General features: G+C 40.9%; 1 protein-coding gene across 1 annotated transcript in view; it reads right to left on the minus strand.

Moving 5' to 3' along the window:
• Positions 1-5,021: 5,021 nt before the first annotated feature.
• Grm1 (glutamate metabotropic receptor 1) overlaps positions 5,022-20,833 on the minus strand; it is a 374,992-nt gene continuing 359,180 nt past the window's right edge. The window contains exon 8 of the mRNA XM_038340100.1: positions 5,022-5,961. Coding sequence (XP_038196028.1) covers positions 5,022-5,961 — 940 coding nt within the window. The remainder of the gene's footprint in view (positions 5,962-20,833) is intronic.

The raw sequence follows: 20,833 nt of genomic DNA on the forward strand, positions 1-20,833 counted from the left end.
TATTTTGCCATGAGGCTTGTGGTATACTGGTAAGGTTTCTAGGCATGTGTTTCCTTTGGCGGCTACATGGCATATCCCTGAGTCCACCTTCTTTTCTCTTCTATCTATGCTTGGAATTCCAGTCTTGCTCTATTCTGCACTGTCATAGTTCCAAGCAACTTCTTTATTAACCAATGATAACAAAACACAATCACAGCATAAAGAGGGGAATCCCACATCATTCAGATGCCCAACTGTGACCATCAGAACTCTAAGTCTGCTCTCTGGAGTTAGGAGCTCAGGAGTGAGCATATGGGACAACCTGAGAGTAACTGGACATTAATCTTGACTTTATCACAATATTTATCTCCAGTTTTAATCATCCTTCATTCCTAGACTTTCTTTCCCTTGTTAGTTAACATACATTCTTCTTCCCATGTAAAAATTCTAGAAGGGATGGAGTCACTTTCAAGAATATGACACTAGTTGGAACTCCTACCTGAGCTCTTCTTTTTGTTCCTTTAACTCATAACTGGATTTGCCTTTTGCTTTGTCTGAAGGCATGCATTTCTGCAAGAAAGGGAACCCCGCCCCTGAGCATGAGTCATGTGTGGCTTCACACTGGTGTCCCATTACAGCCATTTATGTCTTACCTATAGTTCTCCCACAGAGGAAATTATTTCACGATCAGCTGAGCCTTCCCCAGGCATCTCTAAACACCAAGTATTTCTTCCACATCTGTAGGAAAGGGAACCAGCTGTTTCTTCTGTCAAAATGAGAGCCTAATGTTTCTGATTAGAATATGTGCTCAGAAGGCAGAGCTTGGATCAGTAGGGAGAAATGTGGAGATCTGGATCTCATAAGAATATTGGAATACATCTTTGGAGTACTGAACTGAGAAAAGTGTGATATATAACATGAATTTACTGTTATTTCCCAGCACACCTTTACTGGATATCAGCATTGTCTCTAAGGCTCAGGAATCAGAATCCCAAGCAAAAGTGAACCAACTCCTACATATGTGCTTGTGCTCTGGAAAGGAACTGGAGTTCACATGCTCTGTGCTGTCAGGGAATGAGACCAAAGCTCTGATGGAGCACATGGATGATTGTGGACACATTATTTCAGTTCTCCAAAATATCTCCATGCCAGAAGTTCTGGAAAGAAAATAAATGCCAAGAACAAGCACAGTGCCTGTTTGGTGCAGGTCCATATGTTGTTTCCCCGCTCTCTAATTTACTTCCAGGATATTCTCTGTAGAAAGTATGGGGCAGTTACTCACCCTTTACTTCTGGTGACTGAACCTCAGCCATGGCCTCTTCAAAGATCATCCAAGTAAAGCTTCTGGGCTCTTTCCAATTGATCCTTGGGTCTACCATGATTATCTTTGTACATATCTTTGAACTGCAGTATGAACTTTTATTTTTTTTACTTCCCCATCCTTATATTTTTATTTTACTTTTCTTTGCTACTTGCTTCTCACTCTATAAATTTTTCTGGAACTCTAAGCTTTCATTTAATTTATATTTTTCATTTTTTTCTACCAGACATATTGAAGACTTCTCTAGGGACTCAACCCACTTCTGGATGGTGTCTTTACCACAAGCTTGCTCTTGCCCACCAGGCTCATCACAGTCTCAGGTGTAGCTCCCCCTACCACTGTGATCTCACTTTGACTAGGACATATTAGAGCCAAAAATAAGAATGCCCAGTTTGTTTGGAAGCTCACCTGTGATGTCAATTAATTTTAAATTTAAAATTAAGGCTGGCATAGAATAGAAAAACATTAAGAAGTTGGAAAACTAGGTTCCTCTATAGTGTGAGTCAGGTACAGAAAAGGTTGAAAGACACAAAGGACAAAGGTGGAGTCCATGTCTCTAGAGTTCCACTAAATATCCAACTCTTTCAGTTCTCTCAAAAGTAAAAATGGCAATGGAGATCATAGGGTTTGAAATTCTAAGTTTGGATTACGTGTTATTAAAGCCAAATTGTGTTCTATTTTATGACCTGCCATGCATATTTTGTGTGATGTTTAAAATTTCCTCTTTGGAAATGTGTTCTAGGCAAAAATCAAACTATTGAGTTTATTTGTTATACTGCCTATTTCTTCTTGTAGTGTTTAGAAAGTTCAAAGAAGGAATATGCACATTTAATAAATAAAAAATATTTATTATGATACAGCATCATCAAGATTATTTGACAAAAGGCAGTAACAAGCCAAAGGAAAACACTTTTACAGAAGCAAAACACCTTATATAAGCACATACGTTACAGTAAAGATATTTTGCCCTTTAGCTACAGGGTATATATGTGTACATCTCCAATTCTGAACAATTATATGAGCTAATGTTCTATTTATTCTGGAAAATTCAGTCATGTTAAGAGTAGGCATTCAGTAATATTTTAATCAGTATTGAATGTGTTCACCAAATGTCTCAGACTAAAACCCCTGAACAAACTTGCCTGTTACAGATTTTGAATAGGAAGCATTGCCTCATCTATTCTGGCAAAAAAAAAAAAAAAAAAAAAAAAAAAAACCCACAAAACACAATAACAACAAAAACCCGAATGCACAACCCCACAGTAACAAAGGCTGTATGTCAGTGCCTCAAGATTAAAAGACCTAGGAAAGCAATATGGATTCTCCCACTGTTTTCCCAATTTAGTAGAAACCCATCTATTAAGCATTGAACCATCTTTGTTATGGTGTTTTCCCTTTGGGTACAGGGTCTCTCTATTCAGGCCTGGAATTCATTATGTAGACCACGCTGGCCTCAAACTCAGAGCTCTTTCTGCTCCACCTTTCATGTTCTTCTAGGCTTAACGGCATGTCCTCCCATGCCCAGCTCTGCATCATCCATTTTTTCTCATACTGCTCTTCATAATGAAAACACAGAGCCCAACAATTCAATTCTTGAGGTCTTTGCAATAAAAATGTTTAAAACTAAATTTTTAAAAGACAGAAGTTCTTGATAAGGAACTCAGTAAACTGGGTGGTAGAATGTGGAACACTTAAGAAACACAACTCTGACACAGAGTTGATGTGAAATTCCGAACAAATGATGTTTCGGGTACTTAGAGATTTTAAGATGATGCTTTTTTGGCTGAGAAATCAGTAGCTCCAACATGAAGAAAGCACAGTAAGATGACTGAACATAAGGCATAAACAAAGATATTTAAAGGGATCAGATGCATCCCGCAAATAATAGAAGAAATAAAAATAACAAGAACAATCCTTTTCTTTGGGGTTAGAGAAGGCAGGGGTAAAATGGAGTAACTGGATCACGTGTATGTGGATATTACATAATAGTAAACGTAAGGGGATCATAAGGAAGACATGCTGGAGAAAACATAAACATAAAACATGTAAAATATTTTAAAATGAAGCATGGTCGACAAGCAGATAGTTGAGACACTCTGACTTAATTGAGTATTGTTACACACTAGAAGACCATGAAACTCAAGTCATCATGGAAAAACTTTTTAAAAATATATCTGAAATATTCTAAACATTGCCTTTCAACCTTACATTTTAGTAACAATGTGCACAAGTTTATAAAAATGTACTTTTTAGTGTCACACACTGTTTGGTGACCTTTTTACACAATGCACTTTCAAGCTATTTCTTTAATAACATTCTCATATCATAAAATATCTTAAAAATAAATCCCCACTTAGAAGGATTTCCATCACAGCTGCACATGAGAAACATCCGACCACAGACCCAGCCTTCAAAGAGACACTGGTGACTGTGATGTAGAGACCATCACTGGAACATAAAAATATTTATACTATATCCAGAAGACGATTTCATAGTTGCGGCTACATTGACACGACATGGCACGAATTTCATAATCACACGTACACAAGGAACACAGGAAAACACATTCAGTTGCTAGTTCCAGGGACTCCAGTGACAATAGGAAAGGATTTAAACCAGTAATTGTTGCTATGAGTACAGCATTAGTTTCAAGGATAGATTTGCTTCCATAGCACATGGGAGAAACTGTGGCACCACATAGTACTTATACTGAATCTCAGAAGTCCAACTCGTTGGTATTATTTGCTACAGTAAATGGAAGGTAAATCTTGGCAATGTGGCTTGTCCTCTTTTGCGAAAGGGCAACGGAGAACCTAGTTGGCACAGCACAAATGAGTCCACGAAAGGTCTCTGACACCCCTTTGTCAAAGTTATCAATAAACCTTTCCAAAGTTATCAATAAACAAGCATGGAATCTGCAAAGCTCATTGTATTGACCTCGCTCAAGGACCTGTGCAGATGTATTGTCTTGCTTCTCATTTTCTCTCCCTAGCACTTCCGATATAGCTCATTTTGGAGGATGATTTTGCTCCATTTTCTCTCCCTAGCACTTCCGATATAGCTCATTTTGGAGGATGATTTTGCTCCATTTTCCTAAACAGAGAGAATTACAGAAATTCAAGGTGTTACTGCGTTTTTATTCCAGGGTGATAGCAGGCCGGCACTGGATCGCAGCAGTAAAGGGACCCTCATAAGGTCAGTGCCTGGGTCTGTCTTAGCCAGGAGTCTGCAGCCTTAGAAGAGAAGGCCTTCTGAGGTGGGAGCTGTTGTCCCATCTATGTCCCTGTGTCCTGTCCTCCCGTTATCCACTCACCAGGAATGTTGTTAGATGAACTAATGATTCAGCTGGCACCGTTACAAGGGCTCCTCCGTTTCTAGCTTCACCAAGACGAGTGTGGGCAGATATATGTATGCACGATTGAGCAAACGAAGAGATTATTTTTGTTGATTTTATTTTTACGTTTTATTATTTTTTCCCCGATAAAAGTTACATACCATATGGAATTGTGCTTTGTCATAATTCTCTTTCTTCCTAAGGAAGGTTTTTGAATAATTCAAGAGTCACAACCCTGGCCCGAACCACTGTTCACTTGGCATCTTTCTTTTCTCTCTTAAAGGCAGCGTCAGCATTTTTATCCCCTGCAGACTGTGGTCCTCCTCCATCCTTCTGTACGTATCCAAAGGGATTGGCATTTCTGGCTTCTCCATGAACATTTCACCCCTACAGGGTGGAAGAGCTTTGCTTGTAGTCCCTCAGGATGACAGAGGCGTAGGACACATTTGGAGGGGTGCAGAGCACTGACTCAGACACCGGGGAGCTGGGCACGGAACTGCCAGAGGCCACCGAGTCTCGGAAAGGAGAAGGAGGCGTCAGGGCAGGTGAATCCTCCGGGGTTAGCTTACTGGCTGCAGGCACGTCCTCCTCCTCTTCCAGTTCGTCTTCCTCCGTGTTCCCTTCGCGTTCATACACGAACTCCTGCAGGAGCTTGAACCGCTCACTGTCATCATCATCGTCGTCCCCGGGAGGGGAGATGGGTTCCTCTCGGAAGGTGCTCAACTGCAGAGGCAGCATCTGCAGGTGTTGCGGGGGAGGTGGAGGCGGGTACAGCGAACGCAGCCCGTTCCCCGGTGTCCCCGGGCCTGCCAGCACCGCGTGGAAGTCCGGGATCCCCGAGCCAAAGTTGGTGACCACGCCTTGCAGCTGGTCCATCAGGGATTTGGGCTGCTGCGGGGGTTGCTGAGGGGGCGGCGGCTGTTGTTGCTGCTGTGGAACAGGTGGAGGCAAGCCCTTGGGGATGACAGGATCAGCCAGGAACAGGGGTGTCTCCTCTGCGGTTAGGTGGGGCGGCAGAGGCGGAGTGGTGGCCACAGGTGGCCCGCGTCGGTGCACTACCATGGAAGGGCTGCTGGGAGGGCTGTAGCGAGTCGAAGGGGTGTTTTCCTCTTCCTCCACATTGTAAAGGGTCTTGGTGCTGGCATCTGAAAAGGTCAGGCTCTTGCCAGAGCCTTGGTAACTTTTAGTGAGGGGTTTGATCACGGCCGTTTGGTTGCAGGCCGTCTCGTTGGTCTTCACGTGCACAGAGAGGCGCTGCCACACATGCTGTCCCTTAGGCGCCTGTCTTCCACCTGGTTCAGACCATGACACAGACTTGCCGTTAGAACTATGAATAAAATAGAGATGGGTTTATTTACACATGGATCCCGCACAGAGGATAAAATGCATCTGAATTCTGTCCAAACCAACTCACTGCAATTCAACTGCACCGTCCACCTCCTCTGCTTCCCTTTATAGTAAATGAAATACCAGCAACGTCAGCTACCATAGACTGTCTCTGAAGAGGGAGAGAGAACAGTGTGCTCACGTCAAGGAAAGAAGAGCTGGCCCAAGAAAGTTTCTGGTGAGAAAGCCCAGCCTATTGTGAAAACAGCTGTTTCCATTTAGTTATATGATTTCACAGAGTACACCCTTTCCCACCATACATGCGCTAATAATGAAACATTAGTCCCATTGATGACAATTAATGAAATGGTTAACAAATTAAAATTACCCTTCACTGCAAGACTAAATGATTATTGAACTACTGGAAGAATAATCTGGAAACCACACACACACACACACACACACACACACACACACACACACACACGGACGCAAACGCACATAAAACCACTTAAGCTTCCCAGAGAAAATACAACACAGAGAGTCACACAGTCTAGGGGACGAGTTAAGAGCCACATACAGCTACTCTCACTGTGGTGTGCGATTTATGAACTAGAAGGGCTCAGCTGCTCATTCTGATTTGTATGTCCCATCAATCGCATGAACACAGAAACGACACCTACACAAAGAAAGCAAGAGCAAAAGAAATATATACCCGAGTGGCTGAAGGGTTTCATAATTTCCCATCTTTTAAAATCTTAGAACACTGTTCCTGACACTCACAGTGTGCGACAATTCACATGAAGCTCAGATTCTCAGCTGCCGGCTAGGAGTTTCACCCTAAGAATATTCAAATGGGGCACTGGAAAAGAGAGACTAGGAACATGCTGGCAAGCACAGTGCTCACAGCTTCCATTAATCCTACCGCCAATTTTGATGCAAAGAAGACAAAATTAAGATTCTGACAAGGCAGGGATCACTAAGACCAAAGGCCCTGCTTGGATCTCTTTCCACTTCAGTTCAAAAATAGATATTACAGCTAAAATTCTGACCTCATGGCTTGGGAAAAGTAGTTCCCAACAAAATATTGCTCAGTCTTCCCCTAAAACTAGCTGCAAGGTATCCCTGCATTCCTGGGAAACCCTGAAGGTAGTAGTGTCTTACTCTACTTATTTCACTGACTACACCATCAGGTGTCTTTGTTATTGCCCAAAGATCCACCCTGGCTTCATTTTGGACCATACCCAAATGTAACATTATTTTTGGTGATCAAGTAGGCAGCAATACTCATAATTCAGTTCTATTTTAATTGAACACAGTTGTTACTCCTCTAATGGGAGATTTTCACCATCGCTGTTAAAATAAGTAGCATTCTTTCCCTCCGAGTCTTGCTCTAAATTATCTGAAAAGTCCTGTTTAATTAGGAAACAGATATCATGTCCCAGGGCATTTTTGGATTATAAAAATTAGACTATCTTTTCCAAGGACAAAATAAATTGCTTTGTAAAAAGCAGAGATAGTGGGGGTGGGGAACGCATCATTGCAAAGACATTGAAGTGCTGGTTATTAACTCTTCCTTCAGGATAACTCACTTCTCATCTGTGGTCCAGAAACAAACTGAAGGGTCTCTGGATCTACGTGCCTACTAAGCACTGTTTGCTGAGTGAATAAATAAAACTTTATAGGAGAAAATGTACCACTGTTTTTAAATGCTTGTGGATGGTATTGTGATAAACTACCATTAAGTACAATTGCAACTACATTCTGAGACGCTCTCATTGTGTTCAGCAAACACTATTCAAGGTAATTATAGTTACTGATTCAGGCAAAGACCCAATCCCATTTCTTGTGAAAAAGGATCATCCTACCTGAAGAAACTGGACATTCATAATTACTAAGAAGAGAAAAATACATAAACTTTGGGGTATTGCAAGAGAATGAAATACATTCAAAATAGAATAGTTCTGCAAAATGAAAAGTTGCTTAAGTTCAGATAACTTTAATGTTTGGACTTTGGCCATAAGTTTCGTGTTTCTATTGTTTACCTTTTTCCAATTTCTTAATCTTAAGTAAGAGCTGGGCATGTGGCTCACGAGGCCAATGTTTGTTTGCCAAGTGTGCAGGAAGCCCTAGGTTTGATCTCTAACATTGCATCAACCAGATGTGGTGGTACATACCTGTAATCCCTGCATGAAGAAGTTGAGGCAGGAGAACCAGAAGTTCAAGGGTGATTCTCAGCTACATGACAAGTTTCAGGTTACCACAGGCTACATGTAACTCTCTCTTAAAAACGGTGTGGGGGACACAAAGCAATTTGATTTAGAAAACATCATATAATTGCCTCAAAGCATTCTTTATTTTAATTTTCAAAGACAGACCTAACACCCAAAATAACCTCCTTCCTAAAGATAAAACACTGTGGGTCAGGACTAACTTACCTCAGGTGGTTAAATCTATTTAATGACACTACAGTTATTAGAATGTTCAGTGGTGTAAACAATAAACATTGAGCCTCTCTGGCCATCAACTATAAAATAATGGACCTCAAGAATTTAGTGTTCCCCTAGTATCGATCACCTCCTTGGAAGTAGAAAGGTCTGAAACCCCAGCAACTTTACAACTTGTCAGGCAACCTTGAAAGAGAGACTTGGGGCTGAGCCAATGATTGGCAGAGACACACTAGGTCCTGATTGCTTAGCTCTGCACTCCCCCTGCTTTCTATTTAAACCATACTCTTAAGACAGACAAGAAAATGAACTTGGGAAGTCACCGTATCTCTTTGTTCAAATCTCAATGTGGTCACACTGGATTAATTCCTTTCTCTTGCTTTCACTATTAAATTTGGTCTCTCTTCCATTTTTTAAAAGGTTGTAGGCCCATATTTCTATATAGTGTGGCTGCCAGGCTCTAAAGACGTAGGCTCCATTTAAGGTGGTCACGTAGCTCTGCAGACAAGCTGTCTCTGTGTAACAAAAGGTCAGGATGTTGTTGCTCCTTCCTTTGTAATTTGTAGGATGCCTTATAATTTGGAGATGCTGATTCAAGCCTACATGAGAGCTAGCATAAACAGCAGACAAATAGATGCAGACGTGACAAAATGCCATTCACCTGGTTACCTAGGAGACAGTTCTAATGCATTATCCTGCTCAGTTATTGTGTTGGTATATAAGCTGTTTGGATAATAAACATGGAGAGATCTTCATTGGAAAAGCCTGAGATGCCCTTCTGTGATGACCGTGTAAGCTGTGTCTGGTTATTCCTTGTGGCTCCGTACCAGTCCAGTTAGGGAGAATAGTTATCTATGTTAGGGCCCACAGGCTCTAACAAAAGGTTTATTTATTTATTATGTACACAGTGTTCTGCCTGCATGTATGCCTGCAGACCAGAAGAGGGCACCAGATCTCATTAAGGATGGTTTTGAGCCACCATGTGGTTGCTGGGAATTGAACTTAGGACCTCTGGAAGAGCAGACAGTGGTCTTAACCACTGAGCAATCTCTCCATCCCCTAAATTGGCTCTCTTTATGGGTTCATCCAGGACAAGCAGCCAAACCTGACTTGTTGGGACACAAGCTGCACTATAAGTCTAGAGACAGTAGAACTACAGAAGAGGAGATAGATAGGAAGATGGTGGTTGAGTTTCCCATATAAAATTGACAGATCTGTGGCTGCAATCCTGAAGTCAACAGGCTGAGGATTTTGCTTCAATTGTTCTTCCATTAGGTAAGTGTCACAATCCCCCAAACAAAAAACTCCAGTATTTACAGCATTCTACAGAATAATTAGAAGTGGGTAGTGTAAACAGATTAGCATATTGTTGATATTCAGAGTGAGCCTGTCTGTTTTATTTGTTTCTCTAAGTACTGGTTACATCTGCAGAGGACATGCTCTTTCTTCCAGAGATCTCTAAAATGAGAACATTGGGTGGGGGCTGGAGATAGGAGGAAAACATCCTGCACAAACTGTTGAAAAGGAGGCTGACAACAAGGCAATCATTCCTTGCCAGGCTTCAGAGCTTTACGGCAGTATCCAGAGAGCCATGGACAAGACAAAATCTTCCCATAAAGAAGGGAGGATCCGTCCTGAGAACCTGAGGGGCAAGTGTTTGTTTTCTATAATAGGACCATGGAGATAGCTCAATAGGTGATGGCACTTGCTGTTGAGTCTAAGAACCTGAGAATGAACACTGGTGGAAGGAGAGAACTGGTGACCATGAGTTGTTACGTGAGCTAGACACATACTTTCTCCCCCACTCTCTCTCCATAATCAGCCAATTAGTAAAGCAATGCAATGGAAAGAAAAAGAGCATCAAAAAATGCCATAGAGTTCCCGTAGGGAATGAAAGGATGACGAAGAGTAGAGTCCATGAGCCATCAGCACTGAGGTGGCCAACTACTATGTCCCTGCTGCTTCAGGTTGGTGTCAGGTGGGCTCTTGGAGTCTGGACCAAGAAGCCTTTGGTGGAGCCGCCCATGCTTTCACCTGCATATGCATAGGTCAGTTGGCATCAGCATGCAGTCTGGAAGGCAGCTCTTGCTGATTTTTAAGCATAGGAACTATTTGAAACCATTTGAGCCAGATGTCTGTTTTCCTAGGCAACCCCAAGTTAGTTCCATACTGACACTATTTCCACTTCTTGAAAACATTACAGAAAATTCTGCGTATTTAACACATTCTCTCCACTGTGGAGAACTAGGAACATAATTAAAAGTTCTTGCCTGCTCATCATTACTTGTAATAAAGAGACTCTTGAATGTACTTTTGAAGACAGATAAACTCTTATTATGTGAGAATGCCATCATTTCTATAGATAAACGTAAACAGCATTATGAAGTTTCTCCTTCCCCTCTGAATTCTGACTTGAACATTGGTTACTCACAGACCCATTGTCTTAATGAAATATACAATCTGCAAAGTCAAAATATTTGACCCTTATTTAGTAATCTTTAGATCAATTGATTTCTACATCTTTAAACTGTATGACACAGGATGAAGGACAACACAGACACACACACACACACACACACACACACAGACATGCAAACATACACATCACTTTTCTTTCTATAACTTCATGATTCCTTTAATGAACCACTAAGGTAAAATATACCCAAAATTTAATTTTCTCATTGAAGCCAATGAAGCCTGGACATCTCTAGAGCTTTGCTCCCAGCGTGAGCTCGACTGTTCTGAGAAAATTACCAAGTCATTTCCAAACTTGAGCAAATTCTGATGATTATTAAATCTTTCCAAGAAGGTTTCAGATAGTCTTTGGTTTTATTTACAAGCTGAGGAAGGAAATTCTCATGTCAAAGTTCATATAATATGTCACATTGTGGCCTGGAACTGGCCCAGAAGCACTGCTTAGGCAGAAAACCTGAGTTTGGTTCCCCACTTGGAGCCATTCTCAATCATCTGTAACTTAGGGTCCAGGTGATCCAACAACCTCTTCTGGCCTTCATGGGTTACTATATGCATATATATATGCATATATATATATATGTAGTTATATATATATAACTACAAAGTTTAATAATGTTGCCAATTATTATGAAATCTTAAAAATATACTATGCTGATTCCAGGATATTGTCCTAGTACAGGTACTTGTATGTTGTTGGATTTATTTAGGAAATACAGGTAGGAGTCGATTGTGATACTTTTGAAGGAAGTTGGGGTAAAACAGTATCAAATCTTCTATATCCCCTTCTACCTGATGCCTCTCAGTACTCACAATCTGCCCTGCAAATATGGGGCAGTTGCATTGCTTTGCTTGGATTATTCCTCGGGGGCAAGAGGCAGACCATAATTATCCAGTTTATTTCTTATGTTCATCTCTTTGCATGCTCTTTAAAAAAAAACAGTGGGAAATGAAGGTTACAGAAAGAACATTTTCATATTTTCATTTCTCCAGGACAACCATGACTAAAAATATCTGGCCTCAGTCTAAGGGATACAGGTTTAAAGCCACTGTCTCTGGTTTCCTGTAGAGTCTGAAGATGGGAGGCTTGAATAGCCTGTTCTTACAGTTCTTGACAACACCTGTTAGCTTTGCTGATAGGTGCATTTTTTTCTTTAATCACACAAGAAGTATATTTGGCTTTTACTTTTGTTCGTAGAAACTCACCTTTGAGTCATGAAATGTCAGTTGATTCTCCTCTCTCTGGCCCCGCTGTCATGGCAAGACAAACACATCCACCCATCTCTATCAATCCCTTTTGACAGGCAGCCAGCAGCTGTCACAAATTAGGATCTCCTTGCTGTGTCCTTGGTCAGACACCATTGGTGCCAGAAACACTCAATGCCTTTGGACTTGGAAAGGTTTCAGAGAAGGCATCTAGTTATGGTACTGAGGCTCTGTTATGGGCTTCCCAAATGCCACTGAAATATACTAGCATGACTACCCAATGTTTCTTTTCTGTGTCTGGATGATTTGAGGAAGACCACACTGTTTGGATATAGGATTCTACAGGGAAGAGTAGCAAAGGAGGCTACACACTTCCTGGTACTCGTCACTGAGTAAAGGGAAGAGGCACCATGGCTCCATTGCCAGCCTCTGCCGCCAGTTAAGTATCAAACACTGAAACAAATTGGGCTCTTCTATCTGAAGAGCTATTCAAGCCACAGGCACCTCATCAGTGGGCTCCCTCCTGCTGCAGGAATGTGTACCTTTGACTCTCCCAGGAGTTTGGAGGGCTGTAAAGGAACAGCTGAGAAAGACCACAGACTCCGTGCACAATGAATCGAACATGGTCTAGGTGCTTTGGTTAACTTAAAGAGACACTGTCAAGAGCTACAGGTCAAAAATCAGACCAAGCATGCATTTTTTTTATCAGACTTAAGCATCTGATAAAAATCATATAGAATGCTAGAAAAAAAAAATGTTTTTGTTTGTTGTAAAATTTGCTTTAAGAGGGACTCACAAAACCTTTGTTTTGTGTTCCCCAGGGTGTGGGAGACACCCAGCAGAGGCTCAAGTTGGCACCCACCCTTGCACACCCACATTGTGGAACATTTCCATAAATTTCAGCTGTGGATTTTACTTCAATGCAGACAGGATCGTTTCAAACATTTGCGCAACAGCAAAAACGGGGAGGGGAAAGGCAAAAGGAAAAGGGAAAAAAAGGAAAAGGCTCTGTTTGCCATGGAGAAGCCGACAAATCTGTGGAAGGGAAGATTCACTTTTGAGCTCCTGAGTGGGAGTCACAGACCAAAGTGAATCCTTAAAGCCAGGGAGAGCGCTGCATTGGAACAGAAAATAAGCAGAGGAACTACAGGCTTGACAGTGTCCTTTTAAGAACGATGGACAATCGGATAAGGCAGTCGTGCAAACCACGGCACGTCCACGAGTCCCTCATTCTTGATGGCATGCACCACATTGGGTTCCATGTTAGAAAGTGGAAATACCCAGGAGAGAGAAAGCAAGAGGCAAAACACTAGATGTCCATGCAGCTTCTCTTACACATTCACTGCAGCGTGGGGGGTTCAAAGCTGCACATGTGCCGACGGACACTGGCTGCGGGGCGAGGATTCTGGCTGCCTCTTCCTGAAGAGCGAAAAGAAAAAGCAAGGGGTTAAACAACATGGGCACAGCGATGGTGCGTCCACCACACAGGAGGTGCCTGCTCCAGGGTGGGGCCAGGCCTGGCTCCTGAACCTTTCTCCGTGTCTCTGCTTCTATGTCCTGCTTGGAATTTGCAACCATGGCTGTGTCTTGCTGGTGGGACTCCTCTCTGGAAGCAACATTGATAGAGTCGCTTTTCCATAGTGGAAACATCTCTTTTCAATGTTCTGTGGATCTGTACCAGACTGGCCCTTTCCCTTCACTGTTGACACGCTACTTTAGGAGGCCGTGGACGGTCATGTACGGCTGTCTTTCTGCCGCCATACTTTTTAATGGAAGCTCCTGAATTTATAGCCGAAACCACAGGTTCCCTTTGCGCTCTGCATTGTCTACCATATTATTCTGTCTCAAGGCATGACTGCCACTTCATTTAAAGTCACACTTCTTTCTTGTGCTCCCAAGACTGTTGATGTGTAATTGTGGAGTGTCAAGAGATCTACCTATTGAGATTGATGATTCTGCAACAAGAGGACACACCGTCTCATTCTCTGGTTGATATTTCCTTATACAGAAAACAGGGTGATCTCTATACTGTGTCATTCTTCCCTCTTGAGAAGAACACTTTTTAGACCCAGCAAGGCTGATGGGGCAGCCATGAGGAAGTAAACCAAAGACAAGTAGTTCTTCATGAGTAAGATCAGCAGCACCTAGAAAGTGGCGGCGGGGAAGCGATCTTGTTGTCATGCCCCACAAAAATGGCTCTCTATCCTGGAAAAGACCTCAGGCATAAGATGCTCAGGATGAAGCATCAGTCCACGTTTGTGGTGGTACGGAGGAGGGTGGCAGAGTTCAAGAGAACTTTCTCACATTACAAAATTCTGAGTATTCATTTCCCTGTAGCTTGTCCCAGTGAACTCACACCTGTTCTCTATTAAGCCTATGCTTGGCCATTCACTCCAGTCTTTGGTGATAATCCTGTAGGTAGCCATTAGGATAGCCAGAGGGAGCCATGGCAGTTCTTTATCCCATCAAAACAGAAGAACAGTGCCTCAAGAGGAGGAAGAAGAAGAGAAGGAAGAAGGGAAGCTCAAGGAGGGGATGCCAGGAACAAAGAATCATGGCTCTTCCCACGGTCTAAGCCTTTCAGCCTGATGCCTACCAGGTGCTGAGAAGTTGAGCTGTGAGTTTGAAACCTCCACGTAGAAATCTCTGTAGTCATTTTTTTACCCTCTGGAAGCAAGGACTGATCTGAGTTTATATGACGAGGAAAGATATTTCTATGTATAGTCGACTATGATAGAAAAAGGAAAGGAAAAGTGATCAATGAATAGATTGCTATCAAATTGCAAGCACTCATAAACCATTTGAAAGCATATGCTGAATTCTGCAATTTGAAATTTCTATCCAGAAATGAGAAATAAAGACAAGCTGGTGAAAGTTCATATCTACTGAGAGAACACATTTATTAAAAAAAAATTAAACAGAGACCATGTTTGCTGTTAAACTTGACAGACTAAACTAACAATGACATCCAAAATGCCAACCTTAAATCACAAATACCACTTAAAAATGAACAGCAAAGAGAGGACAATAAGGAGAAAATTGTTCTTGACTATGTAAGTAAGAGTAAGAAAACATTTAACTTGTAAAATATTGCTAAAACATTCTTTCCTAAGAAAGAAGCTGGAGAACACATCCAAAGCACAGGGCTTTTGTTTTGCTAAAAACCACCTGCATTCATTTGACTTTAAATTAACTCTACTTTGGAGAAATGTTTACATGTTGGCCTGGTCAAATGGTGTCCGGCAGCAGGGTTCCTGGCAGGGCCAGCATCAGAAGCTTGACATCAACAGAACCCCACATTTGCTGTTTAGAATTCTGGGATTGGCCTCTTAAAATTCTCTCAATTAATCTTTAAATTTGTGTTCTGTGGGGAGATGAGAAAATGGAATGTGTTTTGGAGCAACAACTTACAGGTGGTCCAATATCAACAGTCTCCATACTTTACTTGCATGGTAATCTGTTCTCCTGTCCTTTGGATGCCAGTCATTTTCTCCTCTCATCCCTGTAGATGGCAAGGTATCACCACAGCTCTCCCCTGCAGGGATCTTAGGCACAAGCTCCAGCAGGACCAAGATGCACTACTATGTGCTCAGTGACATCTACAGGAAGTGGAAGCTGCTCCCCCTCCCTTTTCTCTGAACACTCAGTACCAGTTGACAGACTACAGGGTAGAGGTGGGCCTCTCACCCATCCTTGATCTAGATGCTTCAGGTGTCTCTGAACTTATGGAAAACTATGGGGTGCAGATATCTAACATGGCTCAGGTAGGAAGCACATGAAATAAAGAGGCAAATCACTTTGTGTTCCCCATGGTACCTGCATAAGGATTGATTCGGGGTACAGTTTTGCACCTTGGAGGATGCACATGTATAAGCCCCAGAATGGGTAGCTAGGGTCACAACTAGAATGAGTGATTTTTTTCCTCCGAGAATGTCTTTCTGTGCAAGTGAACATGATATTAGATCACAAATATGAAACAGAGAGAATAAACAGTGAGAGAGAATAGGCTTGTATTGTACATTTATTGCTTTCCCCGCTTTTAAACCAAGGACTTCGTGATTTAGCTTTGCACTGAACCTTGCAAGCAATGTAGCAAGTCCTGTCTGCTAGGGGTGTATAACATACAAACAAGGTGAGGGCTGTCAGGGTAGCCTGGAGTCTTGGCATGCATGCCTTTGCACGGGTGCGCTGACTTGCAGCATCTATATTTCTGTGAAAAGAAACCCCATAATCTCTGTTGCCAACTCTCTCTTTTAGGGGCTACATCTGCATTTAGTGAGTGAACAGTTTGTGGTTGCTTTTGGTTTCAGTCAGATTGACAGCTTTAGTAGAAGCCACAGGAATTCAAATTCACACTAGTTAACTTTGACCAAAGCAGTGGAGAAGGGTATAATCTCTGTGATCTCAAGGTTTTCTGTCTCTGACTTTGCCTTTGCATGGAAGTAAGATATAGAATACTCCTGCATGTGGACTTTGATCTGAGGAAAGGAGTATTTTCTGAAGATTGTTGGCCAAGGCTCGGAAACTCTGATGTTTAACTGGTCATTTTACCAAATACATAAATACTGAGAGATGGAGCTTGGCTTTAGGGTATTTTTAGTAATCATAAAGCCACATATTCAACCAACTACAGACTCAGCAAGTCAGAATAAAAGCTTGGAGGGAAAAGGGCAGCATATGGGGGCTTGTCAAATATAAGTCCCAAATCTGTGCTGGAATCTTTTGGCACAAATTGTGGATTTAAAGAAACCCCAGAATTTTAGTTAGAAAGATCTTTTCAGTAATTTCTTTTGAAAGTGCCAGGTACCTACCCCCCCCCCCCCACGGTCTTCTTCCCTCCCTTTCTTCTGTCCCTTTTACATGAAGTTGCTCTTTGTTACAGCCAATGAACTCTTCATAAGATTCCCCCACATGACTCTATTGTCCAAATAATATTCATTTGTATAGTAGCTCACATCTCTTTGAGTGGACTTAGCTCCAAACAATTTTTGTTGTGTTGTGTTATTTTATCTACACGAAACGGTCCCTATGTCAGTTTCTGACGGGATTTATCCTTTATGTGAACTTCATAAATTGCAACAGTTGTTTTACTAAGGATGATAGGGCATTGATCGCTGGACAAGGAACCCACAAGACTTGGTGTCTTCAGTCAGGTCATTGCCCCTTTCACAGTCACTTCTTTTATCCATAAAGGATTGTTGAAGTAGCGTGTGGGGGAAACAGGCTCCGGAAAACAAAGTGCTGCTCCAGATTAAGCCAGTACCATGAACCACACCAGTGTGCAGTATCTCAATATCCACCTTCACGTCCCTGACTTCAGCCATCCTCCTTACTCAAGAGTTTCCATAAATACACTAGCGACTAAGCTACATTTTATTTCTATCCCCATCCACAATTCCATTTCTCTTTAGGCAGCAATGGTGACATCAAGAGGATGTGCCAGGCAAAGGTAATGCTAGGAGGAACCAGATGAGCCGCCTCTATCCGGAGCTGAATGTCCATGTTGGGGTTGGAGGTGAATCTACTTTTCGCAGAGACAAAATGTTCTAGGCAATTCCAGGCGGTCAGTTCTAAAGATATACAAGGCTCACTGTGGAAATAATGTGGCAGCTGTCCAAACTAATCATGAAGAATGACAGCAACTACTCAAGACCATGGTAGCAGACTGAGGTCTATTTTTTCGGTTGTCACTGCCATGGATAAGTGAAATCACTTTGTATCTCTGATTGATTTACAAAAGCCAAATAAACTTTTTCTATTTTCTAACTTCAATATTTATTCCTCAGTGTTCACAGATCAGAGTGCAGAGAGAAACTCTGCAGTAGGCACAGGTCTTCTGTGAATTTTAATTTCTTTCACTTTCATTTGTAACACAGTTGTTTAACATAGTATATTAAGTTCTTTAATAAACACAAATGTAGTCTCTCTGTTATAGCCATAAAATATTGCTTCATTAAAAATTCTTAATCACTGAGATTTGAAAGCTAATAAGAGGCTATGAAAATGATTTAATAAAAATGTATTTACTATCACAGATTCATCACATACTAAAATCCATTTACTTTGGACAACACTAAGGATATGTTAAAGACTTCGATATAGTAATCTACATACTAATCCCATTCTAAAGGAAAAATTTTTTCATCTCACCATTTGGAACATTTTAATCTGTTTATAATATTTGTATAAGAATGGATTAACAAATAATACATGGAAACTTTTATCTTATAAAATTTGTATGTACAGCTTCACCCTACATTTTCATTTGATGATCACATTTTTTATATGGTATTATATGCTCACACAACTAGTTCACTACTTAAACTGAACTGATTAAATACACCTCACAGAAATATCCATTCTTCTGTCAGTGGATGTTTCCCACATTCTGCTCTGGGGAGCAAACAGTCTTCAGCAAATTCCCTTACACACAATTGGTGGGTTTTTTTTTAAAGCAGGTACCTGGAGGTTGAAGTGGTGGGCTGTTTCTCTTTTGCCAACACTCTCTGTGAAGTATTTATGCTGTTTAGACTGCTTTGTGAGGATCCATATTGCTATTTTTTATGCCACTTGCATTTTCAACCTTTTAAAAATTATCTTTTTATTATGGAAAATTTCTTAAATAAAACTGGAGTTTGTTCAACATAGACATACCATACCGCTAGCCAGTGTCACAGACTGGTTTTAACAGTCATTAATGATCAAAGAGAAGCTCAGCTCTTTTATTACAAGATTGCAATGTGGTCATATAATTCTACCATCTTTTTAATATTTGCCACCCAAATTTCTTCTCTAAAGAAATTTCCCTTATGAATTATTTGACTTGTTCATATTATAGCTCAGACAAAAGTACAAATCACATTGATATTGAACCATCCTTCTTCACCCCATGGACTGAAACTAAGAACCAAATTTCTTAAGAAATTTCTGTCAGGCATTTTGATTACAGCCATGGAAAATGATTAATGTAGAATATGGGTCTACATATTTTACCAGAGAAGTAGGGTCATTGTTTTGACTAAACCTATGTCATTTGGGGCATTTGGAAATAGTTTGGGGGAGAAATTTGGAAGTGCTTAGAGGTATGAACTTGAGAAGCCCTAGAAAGTTGTAATACAAACTTCATGAGTGAACTTGATAGAATTTCAAATTACAAAGCAGACAGACATGCAGATAGCAAAATCAGCCTGTACTCATGAGGTCTTAGATGTAAACAAGGACTCAGTGTGGAGAACTACACTAGAAACTATTTATAGTGCATTTTGTTGAACTGTTTGCCTATATTTCACCTATAATCTGAAAAACTGTATGTAGCTGAATTCTAAAGTAACAGACTATTAAATTTTGTAAAGGAAATTTCAAGGTAACATTATTTTAGAATGTAGCTTGGTTATCACTAGCAACTCCTAAGCAGGTTTATAGTGATTATTTGGAGCAAATTGTCAAGCAGAAACATTTATAAAACTGATTGTTATTCTGGGAAGGAATTTTTTATTTTTATCAGAAGAGAATGCATTTGTAAAAGAAATTAGTACCATTAAAAAGAAGCTAGTCTCTTTGTACTCCAGTATAGTAAAGGTCACTGAGGACACTTTATGAGTTGGTGAGAACTTGCCTACCAAAGACTCCAGTGTGTAAAACTCCAATCTCACTTGACTTTTCATTGAAAAGAGTGTTATGTACACTCTACTCAAAAATAACACCTAGAAGAACATTTTCCCTGATTCAGACACCTAGACACGAAAAAGAAACTAAAATTCTGGTTCAAGAAGGATCAGCTACTGTTTAACTGGCAGCAGAACTTGGTCTTATCGACCTGGTTATATAGGCATGCAGAATGTCAAGAACTGTGAAATTATCGAATATTGTTCTAGTGCCCCACAGAAAACCCTGTATGTAGAGACACTGCAGAGCAGGGTCAAATTCTCTATAGGCTCTCCATGAAAGTGCTTTGTATGAACTTGTGAGGGGAAAGCCTAAGTTAAAGTGAGAACATAAAATACTGAACAAAGCAGAAATGTGTGCTGAGAAAAGCTGGAGGCACCAAATGGAAGCAGCCAAAGAGAGAAGCCATGTGGACCATTAATGGCGAATCTCTAAAGGTGGGACTGCCCAAGCCCTTTGCCACCCATCCTGACATTTTCCTCAGATGCTGGACATGGAGGTACAGGATTTAGTCCTTTCCCTGCCTAGTATACTCTTGCTCTGATCTCATTCTTCTGTGTCCCATTTCTCCTTCTTGACTGGGAATGTTTACTCAGTGCTATCGTATATTGGAAACAAGTAATTTGTTTTTGGATTTTCTGGGGCTCACAGCTGAGAGATTGCTTTTAGTATCAATAGAAATTCTGTACATGATTTTTGAACAGTGTTGGAAGTGTTAAGACTTTGGGGACTGTCAGAGATTGTAAATCAAACATACAAAGCTAATTCTAAAGAAACTTAGACTTTGGGGGAAATTCCTGAAATTCTCGGCTAAAGCACTAACATTAGTATTATATTTTTGTTCCACAAAGCTTTATTTCATCTTATTTTTCCTTAAATAGAGCCATACTAATCACAAAATTAACTTTTGTGTCATTACCCCTTAAATCTGCAAAGAAAACCTCATAATACCACTGTCATAATTTCAAGCGTATAGATACCATAGCCTCCAAAATAGTCATAGTTGCATTACAGCCTGCTGAGAAAGATTCAAGGGAGAGATTTCAGCGGCATAAAAAAGACTTCAACTTTTAGATAAAATAC

This window comes from Arvicola amphibius, chromosome 8, assembly GCF_903992535.2.
Source record: "Arvicola amphibius chromosome 8, mArvAmp1.2, whole genome shotgun sequence".
Taxonomy (NCBI): Eukaryota; Metazoa; Chordata; class Mammalia; order Rodentia; family Cricetidae; genus Arvicola; species Arvicola amphibius.